The sequence below is a fragment of the Stenella coeruleoalba genome (genome assembly GCF_951394435.1).
Source record: "Stenella coeruleoalba genome assembly, chromosome: 10".
In the NCBI taxonomy this organism is placed as follows: Eukaryota; Metazoa; Chordata; class Mammalia; order Artiodactyla; family Delphinidae; genus Stenella; species Stenella coeruleoalba.
This window is the reverse complement of record NC_137156.1, coordinates 61196894-61215026: the sequence shown is the minus strand read 5'-3', so window position 1 is coordinate 61215026 and position 18133 is coordinate 61196894. Positions and strand designations below refer to the sequence as shown.

Sequence of the window (18133 nt, the reverse complement as noted above, 5' to 3'; positions counted from 1 at the left end):
AAGGCACTGACCCAAGGATGAGGTCTACAGTCTGTTCCCTGACTTACTCTTAGTTCAGTCAGTGACACCAGCAAATTACTTGTTTCGATTTTCCTTGTAAAATAGAGATAATGATGATTTATACCTCCGTTACACCAATTATTGGCTTCAATACTACCTGTGGACCAAAGACTACCAAACCCATATTTCTAGTCCAGATTTCTATCCAAGTCCCAGACTAGTATATCCAGTGCCCACCAGGTATTGCCACCTGGGGATATGATGAGCACCCCAAATTTAAGTGTCCTAACTCAACTTCCACCTTCCCCCCAAACCCGATCCTCCTCCTATATTCCCTATCCTTGTCAGTTGTGTGACCATCATTTTACAGATGAACCAACAGTAGTTCCAAGGACTAAAAGTAATCAATTCTAACTATGTTGTGATTGGTGAATTTTGAAGGGTTGCTGTTGATTTTTTTAAAGCCTTAGTGTTGAAAGAAATGATCATGCTTAAGACTGTGAAACTGAACTGCACAGAACTAAGAACCTTTGTGTGAGCATTTTTAGGGATAACTTGGGATCATTTACAAAAATAAGTGAGGGAAATCAAGAAGGGTCCCTCTGGACAGTTCCAAGTTGGAAAGCTTTTCGCCACAAGTCTCATCGCCAGGACTTTGGCTCCCTGTCCTTCCTAAGGCACCCCTCCTATGTGTTGTCTGAGGCTGAGAAGCGGCAGTTTGGGCATCATTAAAGAAGATGCCTGATATATCTGGAAAAGACGAAAACTCTAATTCAAAAAGATACAGGTACCCCAGTGTTCATAGCAGCACAATAGCCAAGACATGGAAGCAACCTAAATGTTCATCAACAGAGGAATGGATAAAGAAAAAGATGTGGTCCATATATACAATGGAATATTTGCCATAAAAAAGGACAGAATAATGCCATTTGCAGCAATACGGATGGACCTAGAAATGATCATACTAAGTGAAGTAAGTCAAAGACAAATATCATATATCACTTATAGGTGGAATCTAAAATATGATACAAATGAACTTATTTACAAAAGAGAAACAGACTCACAGACGTAGAAAACAAACTTATGGTTACCAAAAGGGAAAGGAGTGGGAGGGATATATTAGGAATTTGGGATTAACAGAAACACACTACTATATATAAAACAGATAAAAAAACAAGGACATACTGTGTCGCACAGGGAACTATTTTCAATATCTTGTAATAAACCATAATGGAAAAGAATCTGAAAAAGAATATATGTGTGTGTGTGTGTATATATATATATCTGAATCTCTTTGCTGTACACCTGAAACTAACACCAAGTTGTAAATCAACTATACTTCAATTTTTTTAAAAGTCTAGAAAAAAAATGCCTGAGCCATAAATCAGGGTGGGCTCTGTTTTTCACACATCTGTGGGAATGATCCAGAACCCAATGCCTGTGGGACACAGACTGTCCAGCCATTCTGGAGATGCCTTTGGCTTGACTTTCGGTTCCATCTCATGACGCATCTGGCACTCGTTGAGATTAGTCCGACAGCACTGTTGGGTACGAGCTTCATCTGTTTTGTCACTCCCCATATCCCTAGCACCGTGCCTGCCATGTAGGGCACTCAATAAATAATGAGGAATAAAAGAATGAATGAATGAACAGATGAAGGAATTCATGCACAGACGCATATTCCACTCTGCCTTCTGTTCCAGCAAGTTGCTGACACAGGGCTCCTTCCTTCTCATCTACCCTTGCCTGCAGTTGCATCCGTTCAGGGGGAAGCTGGAGATGTGAGGGTGGGCCAGGGACCCTGCAGCGCTTAGCCAGTCCATCCTGGGTGCTGGCATCCTCACGGCCCTCTCCCCACACCTCTGCCCCAAGAACTGCATGTTTCCTGTGAGTTTCCTCTGAGCCATGAATTTTAAAATAAGTGAAATAAAAGCAGTAATATCAAATGAAGGTAATCATGACTGAGTCTTCCCTGGGGCTTCCAGAAAAGCTCTCCACATTAATTCTAAGTCAAAACATAATCCAAAATATATCACTTCTTACGGGAAAGCTTTCTAGTCTCCAAATCAGGCTGTAGTTGTGCAGGTCATTCTCCAAGGATTCAGTGCTGTCCTCCCACCTTCCAGCAGCCCAGTCAGTGCCCTGATTCCTCTCTCTGACTTGAGCAAGTCAAGGCATTCTATTTTTGAGGTCATCAATGTGTTTCTAAATGTCATAGAGTTTTGATATAACCAGGGACTTAATGGAGAGCTCATCCTGTGATGTACTTGAAGCATTAGGATTCTTGATTGCAAATAATAGAAACCCAACCCAAGAAGCCTTAAACAAAAGAGAGAATTTTATTGGCTCATGTAATGGAAGAGTCCAAGGGTTGACCTCAGGCTTGGGTAGATCCAGGTGTTCAAAGTACATCAACAGGATCCTTTTCCTTCCCGCTGTCAGATCTGCTTTTGTTCAGAAGACCACAAATAACCCCCCAAGTAATGGCAAAGGTGGCCCCAGCAGCCCAGGCTTTCATTCTGCCACCAAGCCAGCCCAGCAGAAAGGGAGCATCTCTTTCCAACAACAGTAAAAGTCCCACCTCAGACCTTGATTGGCAGGTCTGAGTCATGTGACTACCCCCAAGGCTGCCAGGAGGAGGGGCCAGCCTTTCCAGAAAAACATAGACTCAGTTGGGAAGGAGGGGGAGTGTCCCAAAAGGCAAAGAAGAATGAAGGGCACAATAACCACTATCGTCCACCCCCTACCCTTGTGGACCTGTCCACCTGCAACGCAGAGCCCTGCAGCAGCAACTTCGCGGAGGTCAGCTGCTCAGAGAGCAGGGTGGTGTGCAGGAGAGGCAGCCTGCAGAATATTTCTATTCTAGAGTCATAGTCCTTTTGTGCTTTTAAAGCTCTCAAATAAATCGTAAGCCTGGAGGTTATGATTTCCAAGGACAGTCTTCTTCTCTGTGTCTGCTTCTTTTTCATTTTATTCACTAGTTTGTTGTATTTTTTAGATTCCACTTATAAGTAATATCATACAGTATTTGTCTTTCTCTCTCTGACTTATTTCACTTAGCATAATGAATATAGTTCATCCGTATTGCTGCAAATGGCAAGATTTCATTCTTTTTTATGGCTGAGTACTCATCAATCAACTTTATTTATTTTTGTTTTTTCTTTTTTTCTTTTTTTTTTGGCTGTGTTGGCTCTTTGTTGCAGCGTGCAGGCTTCTCTCTAATTGCGGTGTGTGGGCTCCAGGACCCATGGGCTCTGTAGTTTGCAGCGCACAGGCTCTCTCGTTGAGGTGCGTGAGCTCAGTAGTTGTGGCAGACGCGGATTTAGTTGCCCCGGGGCATGTGGGATCTTATTTCCCCAACCAGAAATGGAACCCATGTCCCCTACACTGGAAAGCGGATTCTTTACCACTGGACCACCGGCGAAGTCCCCATCAATCAACTTTAAAGTGGACCTCTCAGTCTGTGAGTCCCAGCCCTTCTGCCTGCTTTGTAGAACAACGTTCTGTTACCTTTAAGTTGTCACTTATTTAGAATTTTCCAGATATCTAGAAAATCTCTGATTCCCATCTCAGCTCTATAGATTTCTTTCCCTTTGGATATCGTCTCACATTTCACTGGCATCTGAGGAGGAAGAGCAGCTGGACGTGTGCTTGTTCATCCATTGACTTAGAAGAATTTATATTCATTTTGCTTCTCTGAACTTTTAAACTGAGTATGCATCATTACATTCATAATAGAAAAATAACAACCAAAGCTATTCTTAAAATGGGAGGGGTTTAGAAACATGTTCTGGTCAGGCAGAAAAAAGAAGCATTGTGTCAGTGATTTGTACCGAGCATTATAGCACTGACCAGGAAACCACCTTCCCACAGTGCTTCAGGCTGAATAAGAAAGAGGCTGCAGAGTTCTGCCATAGAGCCCAGGGTCTCACCTGTGCTTTTTATCCTCCCAAGCTGAATTAGAAATGGTGTTAATGCAGTAAGAGTGTCAAATATAAAGCCTGCTATTAAACAGATGCGTCAGCTAGTGGCTTCAAGTGGCGAGCATTTATCAGCTTGCTCTTTGGATGGACGCAGGTGCATGGTTCTTCTGCTGGTCTTACCTAGGGTCACTCATGCGTCTTCAGTCAACCGGCAGTCGATGGCCTCACTCACCTGTCTAGGGATTGGCTGGGGCAAGAGGGGGGATTGGGCCAAGTGTCTCTTGTCATCCCAAAGTCTATCTTGGGCTTGTTCACATGGCGATGGGTTGCAGGGCTTCCACGAATAGCAAGAGAGGAAGCTGCCAGGCTCTGGACTCACACAGCATCACTTCCACCAGTCTCTGTGATCAGAGCAAGTCATAAGGCCAGCCCAGATCTAAGGAGTAGAGACCACCTCTTGATGGAAGGAGCTGCGAAGTATTGTGGCAACTTTTGCAATCCACCATTTCATAATTCTGTCCTTTAATGCTAATTTTCTGTTTTCTAATTCTGTGTTGTCCTCAGGGTTCTGAGGACCCAGTCTCTGGAATGGTTCTACAATAATGTGAAGAGCCGCTTCAAACGCTTTGGCAGCGCCAAGGTCTTGAAGAACCTGTACAGGAAACACCGGCTGGAGAGCGGAGGGTGCTTTGACATCCTAGGTACGCTGACTGCCTGCCATCTGGGAGTCTTTGGGGGGTTGACGGGAAAGAAGAAGGCCTGGCGTGGAGGCCCTGTACACTGCGGCACACTCACCTGGGACAGAGAAAGTGACTTAAATAATCTGGTTCTAGTAAGGAGCAGAAATAGAAGGACATGTACCAAAGATTCTAAGTTTTAAGTCCTTTAATTCCCGCATCTCCACTGGGCTGGATATGTTAGCAGCTGGGAGGACCAAAGTGTTTCTGCATATTGTGGACATTTTAATTCCAAATCCCTAGAAATGAAAGATTCTTGACCATCTTTCCCTAATGATTAAAACATTGGAAATTCATCTTTGTTTGGTTGTGCAGACTAGGTCTGCACTCAGAGGATATGCCCCCCACTCCTCTTCCTTCCTACTCCAAAATTCTATACATACCAGGCCCAGAGTTTAATGTAATGGGAGAGTTAGAAAAGTCTCAGCTTCCTCCCAGGAAGTTTAAAGGATGAATTCTACCTATGCTGTTAAGACAACCAATGTAATTAGAATGAGAAATTATATTCTATATTCCTATTGGACCAGCCAGTGGAGAGAAATGGTTGTCAGAATATGAACAGCATGTCCTCCCAGAAAAGGCTATTTTTTTCTGTGTAGAGGAAGATTTTTTCATCACTTTGCTGACACAGGTAAATGCCTTTTATCCCTGAGAAAGAGGGAAGAAAGAAAATCTCACATGGAGCTTTTTCACCATCATTATTTTACATTGTTGTATTCTCAATAAAGTCTTTGGTTGTGTCTAATCTAAAAATATGCCAGCCACTGAGACAAGGGGGAAATAGGATGGAAGCATTAAACACGGAGACTCATTAGGGTCTTTTGTGTTAGTCGTTAGAATCTCTGTCTTTCGAACCACTCAGGAAGCCTGTAGCTAAGAGAGCAGGGCTGAAGGTCTCCACATATTATTTTTAACTGCTCTTTGCTGATTTTTCTAAAAATGTTTCTCTAGGAACAAAGACAAAAAAGAAATAAAGTTTAAAAGTAATCATGTTAACAGTAGGTTTTCAACCCAAGGAGATACCTCAAGAAGGTTCCAGAATAGAATTGTCTCATCATTTGCATCCCATACTTTCTTTCTTGTTCATCCTTGCGTCTGCTTCAGGTACCGCTTTACATGTCACCACATTCACATCTCATAGATGTTCTCTACTGCTTCATGCAAAGTGAAGGGGAGAAGCAAATTCATTTGGAGAATCCTATAAACAGCACAACTCTGGTCTCTTTCTGTTTCTCCCTCGGGTCCCACAGGTGGAGCAAGGGAACATGAATTACAAGTGGGCTGGCAAAAGGCTTTGAAATGTTCAAGTGTCATTTTCAAAGGCGTATCATTTGCTGGGAATAACGCTGACACTATTGAAGCAGATTTAGGTCCCAGGCCCTCTGTGATTCACCACATCTCTCATCTGGGCCTCAATCACAGCACTTATCACATTGCATCCAGGTGGTGGTTTACAAAGCTCCTCTCCTGCTGGACCAGGCAGAAGCAATAGCTTCTTCATCTCTGTGTTCCCAAAGTGTGGCCCAGTGGCTGGCAACTCTTAGGTCCTCAATATTACACAATTCAGTCTTAAAAGCACTTTGTGGGTACCAAGACACTTCATAGAAGTACTAGAATCAGTTGCTTTAGCATGATTTGTATCTCATTTTAAACTAAGATTTCCTTTTGAGCAACAAGAAGACAAGCAGGCAGGAGACAATTTATGAGATGGTACTCAAATCTGTAAAGTCGTGATCATAAAACAGTGAGAGCGATTCTACATACCACCTAGAAAATTGAGTTACACCTCAAGCATGGAGAAATCTCCCGTGTGTAAGTAGTGTCCTGATTATGTCAGATGACCGTGGAGACATCAGCATTAGCTTCTACCTACAACCCAGCACCTTGGTATGGTTGTCATCTGCCATCCTCAAGCCCGACTACACGTTAGAGTCACCTCACGAGCTTTGAAAAAGTGCCAGAATCGTCTTCCACCCCGTCAATTACTTCCGAATTTCTGGAGGTGGCCCCGGAACGGATATTTTTTTTAAGTTCTCTGGGTTATTTTAAGACACAGCCAAGACTGAGAACCTCAGCTAGAACTTCACTATAATTCGTATGGCAGAGTTCTGAATAAGATGGTTCCATCTTCAACTCCATCTGAGGGTACTTAGTTTCAGAATTTTGATTGTCAGAACATAATCTACAGGGTGCAAGACCTGTGCTCTGCTCCAGGACTCTCAGTATAAAACTCCTTTTATCTATGAAACATCTCCATTGCATGGACCAGTGTAGTTTGCCATAAAAAAACACTCAGTCCATTGAAAATTCATTGAGTTCACAGAATCTTATGGGTTACCCATCACATGTACCCATTGCACAGCCATCAGTCCCAAGCTCACTTCCTCCTCCTGCAGCCCATATCAGGTGACCAGATTAGGCAGAACTGGAGACCCATTCGTTTTGTCAGATAAATCTAAGACTTACTCATTCCTTCAGTAAACATTTATTGAATGCCTGGTTTAAGACCTGGGAGTGACAAGATGGGTAAGACCCTGCCATCTCAGAGCTAACGTTGCAGTGAAGCCAGAGAAATAAGTAAATAGATTTATAAAAAAATGTATAATGTCCAACGCTCATGTGGTTTATCTGATAGATTCAGTGTGACATTTTTAACAGTTATTCTAAAAAGAAGCACTACATGAAAAGATGAAAGTAGCCCTTATTGATATACTTAATCCCTAGACAATTTGTTAAATAATACATACATTTAGTTAGTATTGGATAAATAAAATGGGGAAAATAAATCTTGCTTTTATTTATTAACGTGATATATCTATTTTTGACACGATTCTTGGAAAGATCTATGACATCTTTTATGTGGGATTTGACTAACAACATGGTCTTTTAAAAGCACTGAGTCGCCTGAAATTGGAGGTTCCTGCAGCTCATGGAAGCTCTGACTTGATGTCTGGCTGCTGTGTCAGTGCTTTCCGAAACAGTTCAGTTGCTTTCTGCCCTTGGAAAAATCCCATCATCCTAAATGACACAGAAGCTCCCACCTATGAATTTAAAGGGACACAGGGAGAGTTGTTGTACTAGAAGATTTATAATCATGGAAATCCAGAGCCTGTCCTGGTCAGCGCAGTTCTCCCAAAGATGTTTTCAGATCTTCTCCACCCCCATCAAGCTCCCCACCACCATCCCCGTTGTCTCAGGAGACAGCCTCACCGCCTCCTTCGCAGGGCAGACCGTGTACACCTCTGCACCTGATCCGTCACCTTCCATGAAGGTCTCAAGTTCACGCAGCCCTTCTGTCTTGCCTTTCAGCCTCTCTCTTAAGCGGTTCCTTCCTATTGACTTGTAAACATGCCCAGTCTCTCCCATTTCCTAAGCCCTTCCTGGACTACAGATTTTCCGCCACTTCTGCCCTGCCATGCTCTTTCCCATCACAGGGACACTCCAGAGGGTGGGCCACACTCTCAGCTTCCTCTCTAGACACCCACCCTCTCCCTCTTCCAAGCTGTCCTCCACACAGCAGCCGGCGTGCACCTTTACATGTGTTTAGAAACACACAACTAACCAGATCACCCCTGTGGAGACTTTATTGTCTTCAAGTGGCTTCATGGTGGGACAAAGATCAGAACACTGATGTGGCCACTGTGACCTGTGTGGTCTGCTGCCAGCCCACCTCACCCCAGGTTCCCTCTCCTCTCGCAGCCCAGCCACCCAGCCTCTGTTTTAGCTCTTCAGATGCACCCTGCTGTCCCCACTGCCTGTGCCTGTGCAAGTTGTTTGCTCTGCCCTGGACTCCCTCCCACCCCCACACCCTTTTGGCTGGTTACTTACAGTCTAGGTCAGTCTTCCCTGCTGAACACTTGCCCTATTCTATGAACCACCCAGTCACAGCACTCAACATATCTATAGTTTTATATTTATTTATATAAATTTTTGGTTAATGAATTCTCACCCACTAGACTATCAAGGTTGTCAGGGCAGCGAGGATTTCTGGCCTTGCTCACCAGTACACCCTAATGCTCAGCCCAGGGCCAGGCATCTACTAGATGCCCATGAAATATTTGCTGGATGAATGAATGGCTGCCAGATGCAGCCAGGCCAAAGTGAAATATCTGCACTTAGATGTATGGCCTGGGAACTGAACTGATGACTTATCCTAAAGCCTTATTTTATAAGTGAGGAAATGGAGACCCAAGAAGGTAAAGTCACTTCATTATGGTCACAGAGCTGGAATAAGTGACTATGGGTCTTCTGAAAGGCTGGTCAAAAGACACAAGCACAGAGAATAGTATATGGTCAGACTGAGTCCCCATGGCAGGCCACACACTAATGACCTATTTCATAAAGGTAGCAGCCTGCTGACCCCGCTGTAGATGCCTACAGCAGTTACCCTAAGAGTTCCCCCACTGGAGCCCCACGCAGCCCATCCAAGGAAGCACAGGCTGTATTATGTGTATCAAAGGTCTACTGCTTAGTTTGACTTGACATCAATAGCATTTCCCCATTTTGAGCTAAGAGCTGTAGACCCACATTTATTTTCTTGGTTCTATCAGTGTTTTCCACCAGCATCCAATTCAAGAATTTTTTTGAGCCCCCTGCTGTCTCAGTGCTATCTTGGGTACTGGTGATACAATACAGTAATTTAAAAGGGAAAGAGACATCATCCACACCTCCACACCTTCAAATATCTCTTTTGATGAATTAATACGTGAACACAAATGGTAAATCCCCAACTTAAAAAAGGTTTAGCCAACTGCTCTTCCCAGCCTGGAACCAAGATAGGGTGTGTGTTCAACTGAGAGAAGACCAGAGAAGAGGCAGTGGGCCTTAAAAGATCAAATGCCATGGCTTACCTTGTCTTGCTCTGGGCTTGTTTCCACTAACTGCTAATGACACTTTACTCACTGGCTAAAGGCCACTGTTTAGATTGATGCCATGGACAGCAGCTAAAGACCAGGCATGCAGTGTCTCATCACCCATCATGAGCAGAGTTCTACCATTATCACAGTTTTTCTAGTACGGAAGCCAAGTGTCCGAGAGGTTAAGTAACTTGATCAAGGTCACACAACTAGTCATTTGCAGGTCCAGGAAATGAGCTCATATCTCTGACTTCAATCTATTATTCCATGTTTGATTCTATATTGCCTCCAAGGAAGGCTCTGGAAGAAAGTTGGGGGTGGAAGCATTGCTACACAAGGAATTAGTATGAGAAAGAAAAATGTGACTGGTCAAAATCTGTAGCATTACTGTAGAACCCAGTGATTCCCTAAACCCATTTGCAAGGCTAACAATCAAAGTGGGTAATGGTGGTCCGCCAACTCAGTGACACAGCGCACTGGGCTCACTGAAGACCTTGGATAATCTTATATCTCTCTGTCTCCTCCTCTCTCTCTCTCCCTCCCTCTCTCTCAGGAGGAAGCTTTTTTGACGCAAACCTGGAGAATGAAGGAAGTATTTCAGGCAGTGACTCAACATTTTATAGGCAGTCAGAAGGTAAGTTTGCTTAAGGGTTTACACCTAATGGGAGGTTAGAGCATTATAAACACCTTCAGACCGTCAGGGTCCCCCATGGCATTGGAACCACTGATGCAACTCTGTTATTGTGTGTGAGAGTCTCCCTGGGTCTTCTTTTATTGCCATTTTTGTGAATCCATCATCAAAATAGGTGAATATATCTAAGGAGTAGCCTAGAGAAGTACATTCCGTACCAACCTCTAGATACTTACAATCAACTAGTGTGTGTTTTTCTGGAGTTGGAATGTGACAATCAACATACTCACTTGTGCAATTAATATTAAAATATTCTTATAAATAATGTACCATTTACTGATCAACTTTTACTTTTTTATGCCAGTACAGTCATCCCCTTAGAGCAAAGGTTAAAAGCAAAACAAACTTCTTCCAATTCCAAATAAAACCTCCTCCAACACTCCGGCTCCTTCTCCAAAGTACTGGGTGTTGGCAACAGGTGTCTCCTAGTCCCCCTGGTCCTGTGGCCCCCCACAGTGCTTCTGCACTCTCTCTGTTTTCTCCTTGGGCACCTTCTCATGAAGGTCTCATCCTCTGTCATCCTTACTGCCTGAGACTTCTCCCTGGGAGAAGTCACATGGCTTTGGTGCACCTCTGTCTGAATGCCTAGCCCTTACTTCAGCCCAGAGTTCTAGACTCAGTGTTGTGATGCTTGGTCACCAAGACCTGCAGCCCCTCCAGGGATCTTAACTTCAGCATATCCCAGTCAAGCTCCTCAGCCACTTAAGTCCACCAGCAAGACTTATCTTTTCCTCAATCCCCCTCCCCGCTTCCACCCAGTCACCCAAGTTCCTATGGGTTCTATTTGCAATCCCATCCTTTTCTTTCTGTTCCAAGGTCTATGGCCTGAGCACCTCCCTGCCCTCAACTCTCCTGAATTAATATTAATTTCAGTAACCATCTATATCAGCCAGGGTTCTCCAGAGTAACCAATAGGGTATGTACAGATAACACACACACACACACAAAGAGGTTCGTTTCAAGGACTCGGCTCACACAACTGCAGGGCCTGGCAAGGTCAGCTGACTAGAAACTCTAGTAGGAGTTGATGCTTAAGTCTTGAGGCAGAATTTCTTCTCTGGGAAACCTCTGTTTTTGCTCTTAAGGCCTTTCAACTGATTGGATGAGACCTACTCACAGTTTCAAGGGTAATCTCCTTTACTTAAAGTCAACTATTGTAACCATAACGTGGACCACACCTACAAAACACCTTCATAGCAACACCTGGGTTAGTGTTTGATTAAACAGCTGGGTGCTATAGCTTCACCAAGTTGACACATAAAACTAACAGTCCCCCCCACCTGACTGGTCCTCTGAACTTCGGTCACTCTGCCTCTGCTTTCTTATCCTCCCTCCACACCCCACCAGTTTTTATCTCTGAAACACCCTCTCAAGCCTTCACTTTCAGCCCAAACGTCTTAGCGCTCCACTCCACCTCATGCCAAAACCACAGACGTGGCCTCCACCCTTTTTGATGGCTCTAGGCTCTTCCTCTCCAGGGCTCTGTGGAAGCTGGTGACTATCCCCATCATAGGATCTCCAGCATGCCTCTTAGCAGTTAGCTATGCACCTGATCACCCAATAGCTCGGAAAGCACATGAGAGCATGGGCTCAGCTCGCGTCTGTCGAGGCATCACTGGGACCCTCAGAGACCCTAGTGCTGGGGAGGTCTTGGTGCACTTTGAATCAACAAGAATTTGTGGGGCGCCACTTCTATGAAGAATACATTGATTGGTATCTTGAAGAAGAGAGATGGGAGATACAGTGTCTGTCTCCAGGGAGCACTGAATGTAGTGACAACTTAAATTTTATAGACTCTTCTTATAGAAACACTGGGGAAATTATGTGTTCACTCAGCCACCTGAGGGGTGCCAAGCCCTGAGCTGGGTTGCCCCCATGTGTCTCTGTCAGGACTGTCACAGCCAGCCTGTGATGTCCTTGTCAGCTGCCTGGCTAGATGGTTTTGACTTTAATTGGGTTAGTTTGGGAGATTTTGTTATGTTTGCCAAATGCCACTTTCTGTTCACATGTGTGTCTTTAGGAGCCTAAGAAGCTTGAAATAAGTATTTTAATTAATGGATTGATTAATTAATGAATTGATATATTTACACCTTGTCTCATTCTACAAAGAATCTGAGGCAGCTTTCAGGAGATATGCATGTGTTAAATAATGCATGACTAGGAGATTATAAATGGAAACAGGAGGTTGAAATCGGGGAAAAGGAGACATAGGCAAGCAGCCCCTGCAGACCTCTGTTCTTGTGCCTGATGTGAATCGGGCTTCTGGGATGAACTGAGACGAATGATAGAGATTCTCACTTTCAAGTAAGAAGCAAAAAATCTAGTACCTCCAGGAAGCAAAACTCTTCCAAGTATTTGACTTCAAAAAGAATTTTGTCACCTGCAGAAGTCCTTTGACTTGGGAAATCTTCCGTTTGTCACCATATGCAAAAAATATGTTCACTAAATATATGATAGCATTATTTTTAAAAATCATGTTGGCTTGTGTTTATCTCACTTTTGTGGTTAAAATCACAGGATTTGGAGACAGAGAGCCCTGAATTCAAATCTCAGCTCTCTGTCTCACTGCGCAACGTTGGGTGAGTTATTTGACCTCTCTGTGCTTCAGTTCTCTCATCTATAAAATGGTGCCTACTCAATGAGTTGTTGGAAGGATCCACTGTGATCATGTATGAGACACTCAGTCTGAAGCCCAGCACGTGGTTGAGCTCAGCAAGATCGGCCAATGTTATCGATAGTATGGGTTTAGAGTCTAAAAAATTCTTCCATGGATTTTGTGTTTGCATTAAACCATGAGCACAGCCCTCAGAAGATTTCACAATTTTCCTCCCTATCATTATAATGATACATTACGTGCACAAAATAAAACATAATCTTTATCTGAGAAAGTGGATGAAGAACCGTTATTTCCTTATATTAAGTCCTTTTGTCCAGTCGTCTTTAAGCCACTTTGTATGTTTTGGAGCTTGTCCTTGCCTTTCAGAAAGCGGTCTATGTTCTGTTTCCTGTCTAGGACATAGCATGATGGACACATTGGCTGTCGCCCTACGGGTGGCTGAAGAGGCCATCGAAGAAGCGATCTCCAAAGCAGAAGCCTATGGGGATAGCCTGGTATGCCCAGCCCGGCCCCCGTCACAACGTCTGTCTGGGAGGAGGTGTGGGTGGAGTCCTGGCTGCCAAGAGAAAGTGCAGGTTGTGGGGAAACCATCATCATGATAGCCACCCTTGACTAGAGCCTATCCTCCCCCTGCATTTGTGGTCAGGACTCCTCAGAAAGCGATTGCCAAGTCTCCCAAACACACCCACAGCTCACGACATTCTCCTCCTCTCTCTGCAGGACAAGCAGAATGAGGCCAGTTACCTGCGGGACCACAGGGAGGAGCTGACTGAGGAACTGGCCACAACCATCCTGCAGAAGGTAGGTGGGCCCTAGCATCCAGATGACTGCAATTTACCACCCTGGCCTGGACCAGGGCCTTTGGTGAGCAGAAGAGCCGCCATAGGCGCCTTTGTTGTCTTGGGCACCGTTTCTTCTCTTCTTCTCACTTTCTCCATTGTACTCTGGGGCTAATGCAGAGGGGTTGAATTGCCCTGCAAAAACTAAGCGGTGTGAACGTGGTTGCCTTTAGGGATTGAGCTGGTGGGTGAGGAGCCAGGAACCCAGCCCAGAGACCTTCGTACAAATGGACTCATTAAATCCAAGTGGCCATGCCCAACCTAGCAAGCGGTGCAAACAAGCTGAGCCTTCCCTCGTGATGCTTGGTATCTGCCCCCTCCTTAGGGCTTTCAGACACTTCCTAAAGTCAGGATGTACGGCCAGAGACTCTGGGTTTGCGATCCACTTCCACTATTTATGAGCTGTGTGTCCTTAACTGATAACCTCTGAGCCTCATTCATCATCTGTAAAATGGGGAGAGTTATAGTATGTAGCTCTTAGAATTATTTTGAGAATTAAATGAGGTAAAGCATTTATGGTGCCAAGCACAGAGACTGGCACACAGTAGGCACTTAATAAATAGAAGTTGTGAGCATTGTAAAAGGACTACTTGTAAACTGTAAAGTGATGTAGAATGTTCAAGGCTTTAGTTGTGCTGTTTTATCATAAAACCTGAAATCAGATGGTATTCTGTTGAAACGAAACACTTTTTTTTTAAGATTTTTTTTTTGATGTGGACCATTTTTTTTTAAGTCTTTTTTGAATTTGTTACAATATGGCTTCTGTTTTATGTTTTGGTTTTTTGGCCACGAGGCATGTGGGATCTTAGCTCCCCAACCAGGGATTGAACCTGCACCCCCTGCACCGGAAGGCAAAGTCTTAACCACTGGATTGCCAGGGAAGACCCTGAAACTAAGCTCTTACATGGCTAAGAATTTCCCAGAGATGGTCCCAGTTACCCCACATAGCACTGGAGCCCTCTCCAATAACGTGTCCCCTTTGTCACCCACCTCCTCCCCAGATCATAAGAAAACAGAAGAGCAAAAGTGAGCAGCACGTAGAAGAGGAGCCGGAGTGGCCACAGCCCCGGAGTTGCAGTGCGAAGGCAGCCGACGAAGGGACCACAGCCTCCCCGGGAGGCCACCGCGCCTCCACCACCTTCTGGGTGAGTCCCCACAACCATGCCGGCCCATGCCCTACAGGTGCCCTGCATGTGTGCAAGTCAGAGCCATTATCCCCACAGAAATGGGGACACCACGCTTAACATCTATAGTTAGCACATGTGCCCACCAGACAGCCTGAGGTTCCTGAAGGGCAGGGAGAGATGCAGAGAGCGCTGCGTGGGGGCCAGGAGGCCTGTGCTCTTACACACATGGAGGTGGGTTTTTACACAGAGACCAATCTAGGAAAAATAACGATATCAATAGCCTTTTTAAAATTAATCCTGAAAATAGTTGTACTGAGTCCCATGGAAAAAATGGCTTTCTGAAGGCCAGGTGTGTTCTTACAACTTGAGCACTTGCTTTACTGAAACTGAGAAATGACAACGAGAGAATTGCCACTGCCTTCTGAGATCACATCTGGATGTGGGCAGGAAGTCGGGGTGTGAGTAGACCTTTTTGTTCGTCATCCCCAACCACACAGCACAGTGTCCTTCCTGTGCCCCAAGGGTCTGGGCCTGCCACATCTGCGGTAGAGTCACCAAGCCCGTAAAATCCTTTGGTATGTGTTTAAGCAGCCCCGGCAACGATGTGTGGAGAATGGGATAGAGGCTGGGCCCTCAGTGTGGAAATTCAGCAAGAAAGAGCAGGACTGGCCAGCAGGGCTGGTGTTCTATCAGCTGCAGGTGCCCACAGTCATAGCACAGGGCAAGGGACAGGGCAACACACAGGTGCAATTTAAAACTGGAAAGGCACAATAAAAAAGAATGAAATAATGCCATCTGCAGCAATGTGGATGGACCTAGAGATGATCATACTAAGTGAAGCACAGGGAACTATATTCAATATCTTATAATAACCTATAATGGAAACAATCTGAAAAACTACATATATGTAAGTGACTCACTTTGCTGTACAACTGAAACTAATACAATATTGTAAATCAACTATACTTCAATTAAAAAAAAAAACTGGAAAGGAAGCCATGGGAAAATCACCCCATCGCATGTTATTTTTTTTACTCTCCACCGAAAGGTGGGGACAGGTATTACTGGGCCCATTTTATAGGTAAAGAAACTATAGTTTTAGCATAACTTGCCTAAGCTCCCACAGGTAGTAATCAGTGGGGTCGGGAGTTGAGTACCTTTTTCCTGTTCCAAAGCTTTTGATCTAGCTTCCTCCTCTAAAACGTGAGATCAATGGACTCGATCCCTAAGGTCCCTTTCATCCCAGAGGTTCTAGTCTGCACTGTTCCATATGGTGACCACAAGACACAAGTGACAATTTAATTAAAGTTAAATTTAAAATCCAGTTCTTCAGTCACACTGGCCACATTTCAAGTCCTCAACAGCCCCTGGGACTGGTGGCTACTTTATTGGGCAGTGCAGATACAGAACATTTCCAGCCTCCCTGAAAAGTTTTTTTACACAGCTCTGGTCTAGGGAGCTAGATAAAGACGGAGCGAGAAGCAGAGGGCATAAAAGCAGAAATGCTTCTGGAGGCTGGCCAGAGCCTGGACGTGAACCAGCAGGCCAAGCCTCGGTTCTTGGGGACTTCGAGGAAGGTGGCTCTCCCACCTTTCCACGAGCTGTTCTCGCCTCAGACGCTCATCTTCCTCATCTGCCTGAGCCCCACTCCAGGGGCGCTGACTCACAGGGTCTGGGGCGGAGCTGGGCATCAGTACATTGACCCAAAGCTGGCAGGGGATGCCGGCAGGCTGCAGGCTTAAGGATGGCCTCTTCGTGATATCTTCAGGAGGGCACTCTGACCTACAGACCCTGGATGGCCCTAAACCAGAGATCTCCTGGCAGTGCTTCCTCTTTTATCCTCAGTTCTCCAAGGACACGAATACCCTGCCTCCAGGGGTAACTGTGCAGAACCCTATAACTGGGCTCCTTGGGCTTAACTGCTAAACCCAAACTTAATCCATCCCCATGCTGACAGGATTTCTCATCTACTCTCTTGAAAGAAAGTTCAGTGTGATTGTCCACTTTTTAATTTCCTCCTTTATTGTGTGGTTCTCTGCCAGTAGGGGCGTCAGTGCAATCTAGCTTTCAAAGCCTTAAGATGCAATATCCTGAAAGGCAGCAGTGCAGGGGTTATAATTCATTTAGTGCCTATCTCTTTGGGCGCGTGTATATAAAAAGTCGTCTCTGTATTAATATGGTGATCCTATTGATAATAATGATGACAGCAGAGGCTAGGCATATGCTATGCCCAGGGACTAAGGTCCATCTCTGTCTGACTCTGTCTCTTCTCTATCCTTCCCTATTTTCCTCAGCCTTTTCCCTTTGTGCTTTTGTCATTTTCCTCCCTCACATTTGCTCACTCCTTTAAATGACTATAGTACAGACCTAAAGTATTTTTCATTATTGTTATAATTATTGGATTGAATTTAATGACTATGCCCGACCCTAAAAATACAAAGCAAAGCTATGCCTCAGTTGTTATTCATATGAACACTGTTATCGATCCCTTTGCCCATAAACCCTTGATACTAAAAACATTCTCTCCCTGTTTTATGACGTGGGCTCCTTGAGAGCAAAGACTTATTTTGAAGCCATGATCGGTGCCTCAGGGAGCCTGCCCTGGTGGCAATGATGATAATCATTGCAGTCATAGCAACAATATAACATTCCAAGAAATACAGGGAGAACAGGACGCTGCTGCCCACACGGGGGACCAGCGGCTGCAGAGGAAGCTTTAACAAAGGTAACTGATGATCACACTGCAAGTTTTGCCTAAAGCTTCAGAACCAGCTGGTTTGGATGGCAGGTCCTGCTGGGTTGGAGCATGTTAGCCAGGAGTGCCTTGTCCCCAGGTTTTCAGCAAAGGGTGTCAGGCACAGCAGCAAGAGGGCATGGAAGAGCATCACCTCGGAGCCAGACAGACCCAAGGTCAAGCCCTGCACCAACCTTGTGCTTGGGCAAGTTATTCCAGGCTGCCGCAACTCACTCATGTGCACCCAATAGGACTGAGTGAGGGGATGGAGGTCTTGCCCTGGCTCAGTGGCAGAGCTTAATAAATGCTATTATTGTGACTGATATTTACTGAGTGCATTCTGTGTGCTAGACATGGCACTGATTCCTTTCTGTGAGGAAACTGAAGCTTAGAACAGATCCTCCCAAGATCCCACATAGCAAGAGGAGCTGGCATGGACCCTCTACCCAACACATTACCCATTCATGCCCAAAGAGTTAAGAGGCGGGGCCTGTTTGAACTTCGCAGTCCATCTTTGCAAGGCTTTGCTGGCATGCTAACATTCCTGAACCCATGGACTCCACCCTCCATGCCCAGCCCCCCAGCACAGACATGCAGACACTGTAACTC

At 45.0% G+C, this 18133-nt stretch overlaps 2 protein-coding genes and 1 long non-coding RNA gene across 4 annotated transcripts in view; 2 read left to right on the top strand and 1 right to left on the bottom strand.

Annotated features, from left to right (window-relative positions):
- The window catches only part of LOC307193356 (zinc finger protein 621), a 279464-nt gene that overhangs the window by 18101 nt on the left and 243230 nt on the right, over positions 1-18133 (top strand). The gene's annotated exons all lie outside the window — the stretch shown is intronic.
- LOC307193359 overlaps positions 1-18133 on the bottom strand; it is a 263564-nt gene that overhangs the window by 57609 nt on the left and 187822 nt on the right. The gene's annotated exons all lie outside the window — the stretch shown is intronic.
- The window catches only part of MYRIP (myosin VIIA and Rab interacting protein), a 219655-nt gene that overhangs the window by 132853 nt on the left and 68669 nt on the right, over positions 1-18133 (top strand). For both annotated transcript variants that reach the window (XM_079935218.1, XM_079935219.1), the window contains exons 4-8: positions 4488-4624; positions 10070-10150; positions 13221-13318; positions 13545-13625; positions 14665-14808. In XM_079935218.1, the coding sequence (XP_079791344.1) occupies positions 4488-4624; positions 10070-10150; positions 13221-13318; positions 13545-13625; positions 14665-14808 (541 nt within the window). The remainder of the gene's footprint in view (positions 1-4487; positions 4625-10069; positions 10151-13220; positions 13319-13544; positions 13626-14664; positions 14809-18133) is intronic.